Raw genomic sequence first — 11,698 nt, 5'->3', positions numbered from 1 at the left:
TGTGCCCTTTTTTCAACAGGAAAAGACTTTGCATTGTCTTGGGGAGAGCCAGGCGGCTCTCTGAGAGGAAGGGCTCCCTATGAGCCCAAGGACTACAGATGTTTTGCTCTTCAGTCTCTTGAGCCAAAGCAAAGGATGTGGCTGGGGTAGGAGGCGGGGACTGTGCGGTGCTATGTAGTTGTGCTCTCTCATTTCCGCTTCCCCTTTTGAGCGGGCAGCTGCAGTTGAATGAGAATAGAGAGAAAGCACAGTCTACAACATGAGACTCTTTCGCGGGCCTCACCTATGTCCCCACACCTGGGGAGGGCTCAGCCCAGCTGTGAGAACTGCTTTGCCTCAGATTCAACTCTCTACTAGCAGAGGGGTAAGTACAGCATTAACCTCAATTTTAAGGTGCACTAATCTAGGATGATAGCAGGAGATGGAAACAGGTCAGAGAAAAATCAAGCTGCCAAGAAAAGGGAAAATCAGGGAGAAAATCTCCCACGTCCCTGGCTTTAAACCTGCAAACTTTATCATCATACTCTAGGATCAAGGAGATCCTGTCACTTTTATCCCCCTCTTCCCTGTTACCAGAGAGGTTAATCATCTAGGGTCACAAGACATGGGTTTCTTTGATGGCCTGAGTTAGTATTTGAGAATTTTTCATCTTTCTCACCTGAGTTCCTCTCTGCATCTTGCTGAATTTACTTTTGTGGTCATTTCAGTCTAATTCCAAATTTGAAAAGCTCCCCAGGAGACATCTCCCAGTCTCACTGAAGGTCCTGTTCTGGTGTCCATAACTCCAACTATTGGGCACACCCGGCCTGACTGAACTCGACCTTCTACGGGCAAGACCTCTTCAGAAGCTGCAGAAGAAAGCTGCTGCGGGGTAAACTTCAGCAAGATACACCAGCAGGACTACGCAGGCGGACGATGCCAGGCCAAATGAACTGGGCGCTCAAGATAGTTAATGTCCTGTCTGGATTTGTTGACAGACTCCACACCTCAGAAATGGATATGTTGGTTTCTCAATGACCTCCATAATGCTGGGGTGGGGGGTGGGGGTGACCTTCAATACCACCTGTCTCAGTGGAAGCCAGGCTGAGGGCGTCACCACCTACATGACATTTGGGTAGGGTGGAGAAGTGGAAAGATCCTCTACACTGGGGTTTTCCCACACCCTACAGTGCCACCCAGCTCACCAGTGGGTGAAAAAGAAGAGGTGGGTCTCAGGGCAGAGCATGGTCAAGACAAGAGAGTCCCATAGAAGCAGTTTGATAGGATGATGAGGGTTTAGAAGAGATGTCCTGAAAAGCACTCGTGATTGTCTACCACAAATATCCCAGGTAGAGGGGCAACGATTCCTAAACTATTCAGCACAGGGCCTAGGATCGGCCGCCGCAGGTTTGTGGCTTATGAAGTGTGTCCAAGCTTCAGGGTCACCAGTTGTTCAGCCTGGGTGGTTAGAGCCACAGATCTGGTTTCTCCCATAACATGAAGCATTAGTGGGAAGGAGGAAATGGGGCTTATTGTCTGTCTCTACTGAGAACCTTAAGAGAGATCACAAACTGAAGATATAACCAAGGGAAAGAGTGGGGTCTAACACGTGATTTCTTATTCACAGGCACCCCAGGCGGTTTAGAGACTATTTATAACCATAATAATAACACATTCTCATGAATCCTTTGATCCTCTGGCAGTTAAGATCGAATCCTGAGATTAAGCATAATCTGTGGCCACAGAGACCCAACAGTCATTGTCAGTTCAAGGTTAATGATTCAGATTCTAATAAACTACATAGAAGAGGTTTGGTCTCCGCCTGTGTCACAACCACAAGCTTCACTCTAGGCTACGGTAAAGGGGGAAAAGATCAAATACGCATTTCCACTTGAAAACTGACAGCTGTTCTGTTTTCCACCTGAGACAAGGCCAAATCGGCTAACCCAGTTCCACAGCGCTCTGGCCCCACCCTGCATGGGCCTAATGCAAAACGGCTGGAACCCAGATTTGGGTTGAGAATAAAGTTGAAGCAAATGAGCCAAGGGCTGAAAAGAAGAGCATGTATCCTACGAAGGGTGGGGGAAACATGGGGAAGAATAAAACTGAATACATGAGAGAAAGAGCTTCATCACCAAGAAGATGGGGCCAGATTGATGATATAAATTCACAGAGCTAATTCAACCATCAAGAAATCTGCTTATTCTTCTTCCTACCTTCTCTCCACCAAACCCTCTGGAAACCAGGCCAGATGAACCACTGTGTCTTCTTCTGGGAGTCTTTTTTAGCCCATCCAGATGGAAAAAAAAGAATGGTGTCTCTCTCAATGAAAGTACAGGATTGCTTTTCCCAAATACAGAGCTTTAATAGTTCCTGTAGTAGTTTGTAACCCTTCCATAAAACTCACCCACTTTCTGAAAGTGGAAATAAGGAAGAACAGGAAGGAGAAAAAAAGAGGTCTTCGATGGTCTTCCTTCAGTATTTATTCAACTAAAATGATTTGTGGGAAGGAGGGAAATTAGTTGCATTGCTTAGTTGGCATTGTTCTGGTTGCTCTTTACCAAATAACATCCTTCTTTTTCCCTGAATTAGACTAAAGCGCTCCTTTAGACCCCAGAAGTCTCGGAACACTCAAGTGCTCTACTCAGGTAAGTTTTGTTCTGATGATCTTTCAAATTAAAGTGACACGGAAAGGGGTTAGAAGCCAAGAAGATGAAAGGGTGTGAGAGCCTGTTGCAGATTGGGGGCTTGGAGACTGGGGACAGCCAACCTGGCTGGAGGCGGAGATCATCCTGACCACAGAGGGAACTGTCAGCCGTTCTGGAATTCCCCACAGCCCTTTGAGTAGGGAAGTGCGTCTCCACTGTGGATGCGGAAGGTCTCTGGCCATTATGGAAACTCCACTTCCTTTTTCTCTCTTCCTACGCGTGTTCTCGCTCTCAGGGCCAATTCGTGGGCTCTGCTTGGGGCATTGATAGAATGCAGTCAGGGGAGGAGGGAGGCCTACACCATCCAGGTCCCTGGGCAGAGGCCCAAAGCACTGGAGGCCTGGCTAGGCCTGGACCAAGAATAGCACAAGGAAGGTTGTCAAGGGAGAGCACACACATCTGGGCCACAGAACCTGTGAGTTTGAATCCTACTTATAACCATTTTCCTTTGTGACTCCAGGTAAGTCTTCTGTCTGTCTCTGTCTTGGACTCTCCAGTTTCCTGTACCAGAAAACAAGCAAGCAAAGTTAGATGATCCCTCCCATCCCTTTGACATTAGATAAGAACAAGGGGTTTTTCCCTGTTCATTGTTCCTCTCTGCCTGCCAGCAACACCCCTCTTTAACCTTCTGGATTAGATACACTTAACTGCTCATCTCTCCCGCTTCCTTCTTTCCTTATCGCCAAAAATGTCCCAACTTTAGTGACTGTGTTAGATGAAGGCAGATTAAAAATAATCATAGCTATCATTATTATACATTGCCTGATTTTACCCTCCAATAACCAAAAAGAAAAAAAAAGAAAGAAATTGGCACATTATCGGTTTAATGTATGAAAATCTTAGGTATAGAGGGAACTAATAATTTTATCAAGGAAAATTTGTGTAAGTAGACAGAACTTTTTTTTTTTTTGGCTGCTTACAGGGTTTGTTTTACTTCTATGCAAACATGTCTCCCCATTGCACATTCCCATCAGGGTTTCCCTGCTGGCTTCCTCATCTTCTTCCAGTTTCTGGTAGCTCCAGGGACCGTGGCTTGTGGCAGCATACAGGGATCTCAGTCACCATCATTTCAAGTCATCTTCCCTCGGTGCTGAGTCTCTTCTTTCTTTACAAGGACAAACTCTACTCCAGTATAACCTCACCCAATGGCTATGACCCTATTTCAGGTGCCAGGATTTAGGACTTAAAAATATCATTGGCTGGTGCGGAGACAGTTCAATCCATAACCATTGTTTCATGGTTAAATCAGCACATTTTAGAATAGATATTTCATTTGTGGGGTAAAAGGTGATCACTATCTTTTTTACCGTAGCCCTGGACAGAGCTGCCTCAGAGCCGACCTATACTCATTTCAACAGAAGCTGATTTAGATGCCCGCTTGCAGAAGTTTCAGATCTGTTTAGGAGAAAGGGCAGCAGCACAGGGTCTCTGGTGGAGCCCAGGCATTCTGTCTGGATCTGTGATAGTCAGGCGTCGTGCGGGGCATCAGAAGTTTCCAGAAATGGCTGCTTTTCCTGTTCTCCCACTCATCATTCAAGCATCATGTTACTTTCACCAGGCTTTTGAAATCCTTCAGCTGCCTTTGGGCCTGTGGTGGGGGAGTATATGATGGCAGGGAGCACATGGAGAAGGAAAACTGCTCACCTCATGGCAGTTTAAAACCAAATGTTTTCAAACAGCTGACTTCCACTCTAGCCACAGATGGAGTAGCCTGGACAGGATTAACCACCATGTCTTAAAGGAGGAGCAGAAAAGCTCTTGAATGAATGCAGCTCTAGTCCTACCCAGAAAACCTTAAAATCCAAAGCCCAAAGAATCAAACCATTTCTAGAGAACTTACTTGTGTACCAGAATAAACCTCATGAATGCTATGGTTTGGATAAGATTTAAGTGTGCACCCCCAAATTTTATGTGTTGGTCCCCCCAGTAGACAGAACTTTAATCCCTACTTTACTTCGATTCCAAGATCCAAGTTCTTTCTAAGTTTTTCTTCTTATGAGTTTCTAAATAAAACTCTGAACTTTAAAGAAAAAACAGCACTGGCTATTCTTACTGGGCCCCCACAAAAGCCCCATTTTGAAGCACCCATCAGCAGGGCTGATATTTGGCAGATACAAATTGGTAGGTCCATGCATATTGAAATATTAAATGTGTCCATAGCAAATTATGATAAATACCCATTGCTCCAAGACTTCTGAGTGCTCATCAACTCAGTTATCCCATTTCTTCCCAAAAGATTTCCCAGCCTAGTTCCCAAAATTCAGCGCCACATCAGCCAGTCACTTACTTGGCCCACCTACAGGACTGTGACAGTTATCAGCTCTGATTGTTCAGTGCCACCACATGGCCATTGTTAAATGTTCTGACTGCCACAACAACCAGAAAGCAGCTGGGTACATACCTGCAATCCCAGCAACATGGGAGGCTGAGACAGGAGGATCACAAGGTCAAAAACTTATTGAGGCCCTAAGCGACTCAGCAAAACCCTTTCTCAAATAAAAACTAAAAAGGACTGGGGATATTGATCAGGAAAAAAAAACTGAAAGCAATAGAGAATTCTAGAATTTCTCCTTGCAAGTGGAACCTAACTAGATCCTTGCAAAAATTTAAAAAAAAAAAAAACTGCTTTATAAGCCTCAGAAAGGATAAAAACTGCTTCATAATCTCTAGTAGGAGTCAAGAGGGAAAATTATACGAATAACACAAACAAAGCAAGTAATACTTACTTCACTAAAGATTATCACAAAGCCAAGTACAAATTACATTGGGTTTATGTTGCCTCTTCCATACGAGACTATAAGATGGAGAGTTTACACAGCCATGTAAAATACAGAATTTACTAAAACAGTTTCTCCTTTCCTTTATCCCTGATTACATCCACCACTGACACTTGGATGGTGACATTAGTCTATTTTCTTATTCTATAATTAGTGGAAAGACTGTGTACAGCATGGAATCAGGTCAACTTGAGTCTAAATCTCAAATAGAAGGTGAATAGTGAATAGCTCTACAAGCTCCTCCTAAATGTGACCTTGGACAAGATAGGTCTCCCTCTGAGCTGCAGGTGATGATGATTAGCCCTAAAGTGTTTGTCAAGATCAAGTGAAGTAGTTTACAGGACAGATAAATATTAGACATATCAGCTATTGTGAGTCCCCATCGCTTTGACTGTTGCATGTCAATGAACAGAAACTGAAAGTCAGGTGGTGTCCTCAGTTCAGCAATAGTGACATACTGCTAAAGGTCTGCTGCTGCTGCTGCTGCTGCAGTAGTTTCTGCTTCTGATGATGATCCTTTGTTAGAAGTTCACAGCTCTTACACAGTTCCCAAATCTCAAACCACTAGAGGTGATTTCTCTTGTCTTGCCTCCATTCTGAGTGCTACAATTTCCATTTTAACCACAGCATGCTCAGAACAGGGAGAATTCTCTCTTCCCCTAGTTGGTTGTAGTCAGATTGCAGAACTCTATAAACAGATTGTGGAAAAGGTTTTAGGGAACAAATCTCTAGAGAAATCGAGGGAAGTGTAGAGGACAAGTGCAGAATATGATAGCAGAGGGAAAGGATAAGGCTTAGAGTAATTCAAGCAAGAAATAAGGAAACCCAGGGTGGGGCTTCTTGGGTTAGTGGGGAAGTGGGAGAAAAGATACCTGCAGGCTTCAGACTTCTACCCTCATAGAGGAGGTTAAATACAAAAATATAGTATAATCCAGAACCAAGAAGGTGATAGATTTCACCTTCAAAGGAATTTTTGACTATTCTTAGAATAATCAAAATAAATGGAAACTAGTTTTTGAAGATAGAATAATTTGTTAGCTTAAACTTTATAAATTTCATTAGACTTGAGGGATCTTTATGTTGTACCAACCAAGGACTGGGAAGACCATGCCCAAGCCTCTCTCTTTTTCACTATGAGGGAGGCAGCAGGTATACACAGGATCTGAGACCAGGAGGAAAATCAGGAGCACCTGTCCTATGATACACACCAGCTGAGGATCATTTTCTAACACCAACCTGATTCTTGCTTCTCTGCCCCTATAGCAATGACTGAGCCATGCCCACTGAAAAGCACTCCTATGTCATGAGATAGGGATTGGGGAAAGATGAGAAAGAGTGGGACATAATGACAAGAAAGGTAGCCTCTTGCTGTCATGTTGAGTATAACACAATATGGCATGCATGCCAGTTGCTAGAGATTGATCAAAGAAAGATCCTTTAAGTTGGCCTATAACAGGGAAATAGAAGATGAATGGCACTGTGTAAGCTGAAACAAAGAAGCAGAAAATCCAAGAAGTGCTGGGCGTTGGTGAGCAACCCCTAACAGAAACTCATTCCTCTGGAGTCCAGCTGGGCCTCCCTTGTCGGGCCCAAACTTCCCTGGGTCAGTGAAATCTGCAAGTCCGGGATCCCCACAACTCAGTGTGCATTTAAAAGGAGATTTGTAAAGTGGGAAGTAACTCCAGAGGCCACTGAATCATTTCCTATGTTTTAATGGGAAAAATATATAAATGCATTAGAGAAATAGAGGGAAGTGGAGAGGGAAAGTGCAGAACATGATAGCAAAGGGAAAGGATAAGGCTTAGAGTAATCCAAGCAAGAAGTAATGAAACCCAGGGTGGGGCTTCTTGGGTTAGTGGGGAAGTGGGAGAAAAGATAACTGCGGGTATTTCAAACTCAAATACGATGTGTGAAAATAAATTCATCAATGCTGGCCGCCAGTGCTCTTTTCACTTTACATTGTGTTCTAAGAATGTGCTTTGGATTGGCTTATTCGGAGGAAGTGTGTCTGTGCCCTTCTCCATATGACAAGGGGCCCCAAGGACTTCAAAATTCCTATTTTGACATCTAAGTGTATCTGTCTTTCAATTCTCTACAACAATACTGATGTGCTTTTCTGATGACCATGGGTCACTTCCTCCAGATTTCCGCAAAGAATGCCCGTTTCTTATCTCCCAGCAGTATAGCTTCCTCCCATTACCATAAACAAGACAGTTCTGCTTTCCCCTGCCTCCTAACACTGCTGTTCTTATAGTATTTGTAGTTGTCTGCAACCCAAGGGTGCCAAAGACTGGGGGAAATTAATTTAGTTGCCCACACCATGTCCAGTGCATCACAGTTGTGAAGACCCTGCATCTTTTCTCTCATACCCAAGACCACTGTTGACTTTTCAAGTGAACAAATTATTCCCTTCTCACCAGAATTGCCTGGAATTTGGTGGTCCTTCTCAGTGGGCCATAGAGCATGCAACCTCTCTTAGTCTGTTTCTTGCCATTTATTCCTAAGTCTTTGTCTGGAACTCCCCTTGAGCATTAAGGATTCTGTTTCCATAAGCATTTTATCTTAAATCTTTACATAAATAAAACTACTATATATAGGCCATAAAGACAGATAGCAAATAGGAATAGGCATGCAAATACAACGTCTGTCCTCAATTATAGGAACTCCTAGGGCAAAAACAAGTTATAAAAGAGTCTTCCCTCTTCTCTTCAATTTTCAGCCCAAAATATTTTTTTATATTCTTAGTAAGCACATAGTGAAATCTTATTATCACAGTTTTGAAGCTGCATGTGTCTGGGATGTATATAGAAAGCATTGAGTTCCCATGGAGAATGGTCATCTACTAAACATTTAGTATTTATTAAGCAACTACTATGTATTAGATTCTGTGTAGGCATTAGAACACAGCAGTGAGCAATCTGAACAAATATCTCTGTCCTCTTGGAGCTCATATTAATCTGAAGGGTAAACAATCAATCAATAAATATATAAAGTATATTAGTGATGATAACTAAGAAGAAAAGGCTAAGAAGGAAAGGGCCTTGGTGACAGGGTAGGCTGGGGAAAGCCCAGCTTGGCTTCCTGGGGGAAGTCAGTTAAGAGCTGGGATTTGCAGGGAGAATGTGGCCAAGACTGAGGGAGAGGAAGAAGGAAGGGGACAAGAAAATTGGGGACTTAAAGGAATTGGAGAAGAAATTCATCTGTATGACTGTGAGGCAGTTTCAGACATCTTAGAGGAATATAAAATAGATTCATATCACAGGGGATGTTGAAACCCTCTATCTATCATCTCAATTAGCGAGATGCCAGCACCACACTAGGCATTATGGGGATTTTGCTCTAACATGAGACATCCAGAAGTTTATAGTAGTAGAGACAGCAAATCTTAAAGCCATAATGTCCTCACTGATAAACCGAGACCAGAGAAAAGGATTGAATTTTCCAAGGTTTGCCATTAGTGATTGGCAGAGTGTGGAAGTCAGCTACCCTGCCCTCCCTCTCTTCCTCTCCTTCTTTTCATTTTTTCCTTCCTGTCCTCCAGCCTTCCTTTCAAATTCTTCTAAGCACCAAAAATGTTCTTCTCATGCACTGAAGAGTCCCTATGATCACGTGACGTCCACTTCTTGCAGGGATTAAGGACAATAGGCAAGTCAGTCTTTGATATTTTCTTCTCTGGGCTGGCTGGAGCCAACCTATTAAATATTTTGGAGGTCAGGACTAGGAAAACACACCGTGATCAAGGTTTTTCAGACTCTCTTGTTAAGTTCTTTCTGTTGGCAGCTTCATCCTTTCTTTATCGCCCAAGGACAGCAAGTCCTGCCTGCTACCCACCATGTGGCTTCCCTCTGACACAAGCTTAATTCAATGATTTAATTTTTCCCTAAAAGGCACAAAGGACCAGTTGCCCAGAGTAAACACAAAGCCTCATGGTGCTAACTGCTGTCTCCCCTGGGGGGAAAAATGCCTTGGATTGGACCTGACACAAAAGAATCTGGATCAGACAGCCGTCATTCTGTATTATTTTTTCTCTGGATATATTTTGTCTGCAGCAAGCAGAGGCATCTAAAACAATTTTATTGCCCCAGGAATACATTTTATGTTCAGGATGTTCTCTTCAAAAATAGCTATTTTAGTTCCTAAATCATTGACTGTCTCACTAATGATTTTGTTTTTAAGTCTTGAAAGAACGGAAGTCTCTGGAAACTGTCACTCTTATTTCTTTTTTCTTTTTCTTTTTCCTGACTCCAGCAATTAAAAGTGTAGCTCTGAAGATAAAATAGTTCATGGCGGCTCAAGGAAATGGGGGGAAGACAGAGAGCCCTGGTCCCACATCTACTTCCTCACTGAGGAGGGACACTAGTGGGGCTGGCCTGGAAGAGACAGAGGACAGAGCAGCCTCTCTGAGCTCTATCTGGACAATTGAATAATTCTGTCTTTCTTTCTTCCTCTTTGAATCTGTGCCTATAGCCATCGTTATGTATTTTTTTAGAATTCAGAGGTGTTGATTAGATAATGTTAAATGAAATCAATGCATTTGAATCAGTTATTGCACTGATAAACTGGGTAAGTAACCCACAGTTACGCAGAAACACAAGTTGACAGATCAGAAAGTAATTATCTCAAAGGTGCGATCTGCTAATTGCTTTAAAGCAGAATCTCCTTGTTTCTATCACAGCTTTGATTTTCCTGAGAAAAATCCTATGTGGACCCCTAATATATCAAAAGGAAACAAAACAGATCAAGAGAAACCAACAAACAAAATCCAAAATTACTGTAGGTGGGGTGACATCTGGCTGTGGGACCTTAGAAAAGCTGTTTGACTTCTGAAAACCTAAATTTTTTTATATATCTGGATGAGGATAGAATTAAGAGAATTTTGTGAATTGTTACTATAAAGATATTTTGGTGTCAATGGAAGATTCTTGGAGACAAAATCCTTGAGGATTAAAGAAGACTGTTCTTTAATATCCATTTCAGTTACCATAAAAATACAAATACTTGAAGTCAGAAGAGCCTTCTCAATGTCCCTTAAATCCTGTAATGTTTGGAGCTTTTGGACTTACTGATTTCAAAGGCTTGCTCTGGTGTTTAGATGTGACAGAGAATTTCTTTTTTGCATGGGGTAGAAGATGAGCAAGGCATCTCCTCCCTCCCCCTGCATGGGCAGAGATCAAGCTCCTCCCTGTGGAGATGGGAAGGAGTGGTTTCTGAACAGATGAGGAACATCGCTATTTCTACCCTCAGGAGAGCAATACAGCGCTGAGAGGCCCTGAAGTGTGAGCCTGGGCCATGGAGGCCTCTGTCCTGAGCCCCACGTCCTGGGAGAAACGGCGGGCATGGCTCCGTCAGAGCCGAAACTGGCAGACCCAGGTCCTGGAAGAGGAAGCAGCAGCTGCCCTGCAGGATGTCCCAGATCCTGAGCCTTCCAGCCTGGATGATGTTTTCCAGGAAGGTAAGAGGCAGTTAGACATCACACAGACTCCCACATAGTCTGGTGTGACACAGGCCCACAGACAGGGGGCATGGCCCCTTTGTTTAGACTAGGACCTCAGAGAGGCTCCTTTCAACAGATCTAAATGAGTTTAAGGGAAAGGGCAAAAAGAAATACAAGATATAAATTATGCAAGAAAGAGGCAGTCGTAAGATTAGAAAGGGGCACATTCTGCGTCATCCTGAGAAGTTTCTGTGGGAAGCAGAGGTTAGGGGTAGTCTGTGAATGAAGGCTTTGGGAGGTTTTGACTTTGTCTATGTAACAGACTATGCTCAAGCTGTGCCTGGACTCTGGCTGCAACTCTGTCACTAACAAGCTGTGTGACCTTTGAGAAGTCACTTACCTGAGACGTGCTGGTCCAGTTGAAACAGTAGTTTCTTTCCTACATGCCTCAGAGCTTCTTGGAGGTTCAGATGAGACCACACAGAGGAAACAAAACTTCTGATATAAATAAACCTATTCTTGCTTATTTGGTAGGAAATAAAAAGCACATCTTTTGAAAAAGAAGCCATCCCTGTTCCCTGACTTCTTGGGCATTTCCCAGGTCCCAGGGGTGAAGAGATAACAGAACCAGAGAGAGAAGACATAATCACTACCTTCATATAAGGGTATCCTCTTTTCCCTTTGTGGGGAAAAAAATGAATCGTGATATGGCTTAAATGAGGATAAACCTGTGGAATGGGTTGAGTTGCAGGGAAGAGGTCTGGTTCCCTTCAGGCCTCACAATGATGTGATGTGTGACT

The 11,698-nt window shown here is 43.3% G+C and overlaps 1 protein-coding gene across 2 annotated transcripts in view; it reads left to right on the top strand.

Annotated features, from left to right (window-relative positions):
• Positions 1-206: 206 nt before the first annotated feature.
• The window catches only part of Tespa1 (thymocyte expressed, positive selection associated 1), a 40,002-nt gene continuing 28,510 nt past the window's right edge, over positions 207-11,698 (top strand). Inside the window, exons 1-3 of one of the 2 annotated variants that reach the window (XM_015493577.2) lie at positions 207-364; positions 2,572-2,627; positions 10,709-10,916. In XM_015493577.2, coding sequence (XP_015349063.1) covers positions 10,754-10,916 — 163 coding nt within the window. In that variant the 5' untranslated portion in view covers positions 207-364; positions 2,572-2,627; positions 10,709-10,753. The remainder of the gene's footprint in view (positions 365-2,571; positions 2,628-10,708; positions 10,917-11,698) is intronic. The other variant, XM_048802856.1, reaches the window with a different exon arrangement.

Source organism: Marmota marmota, unplaced genomic scaffold (genome assembly GCF_001458135.2).
Source record: "Marmota marmota marmota unplaced genomic scaffold, marMar, whole genome shotgun sequence".
NCBI classification, from domain to species: domain Eukaryota; kingdom Metazoa; phylum Chordata; class Mammalia; order Rodentia; family Sciuridae; genus Marmota; species Marmota marmota.
This window is presented reverse-complemented; position numbering and strand designations above follow the sequence as displayed.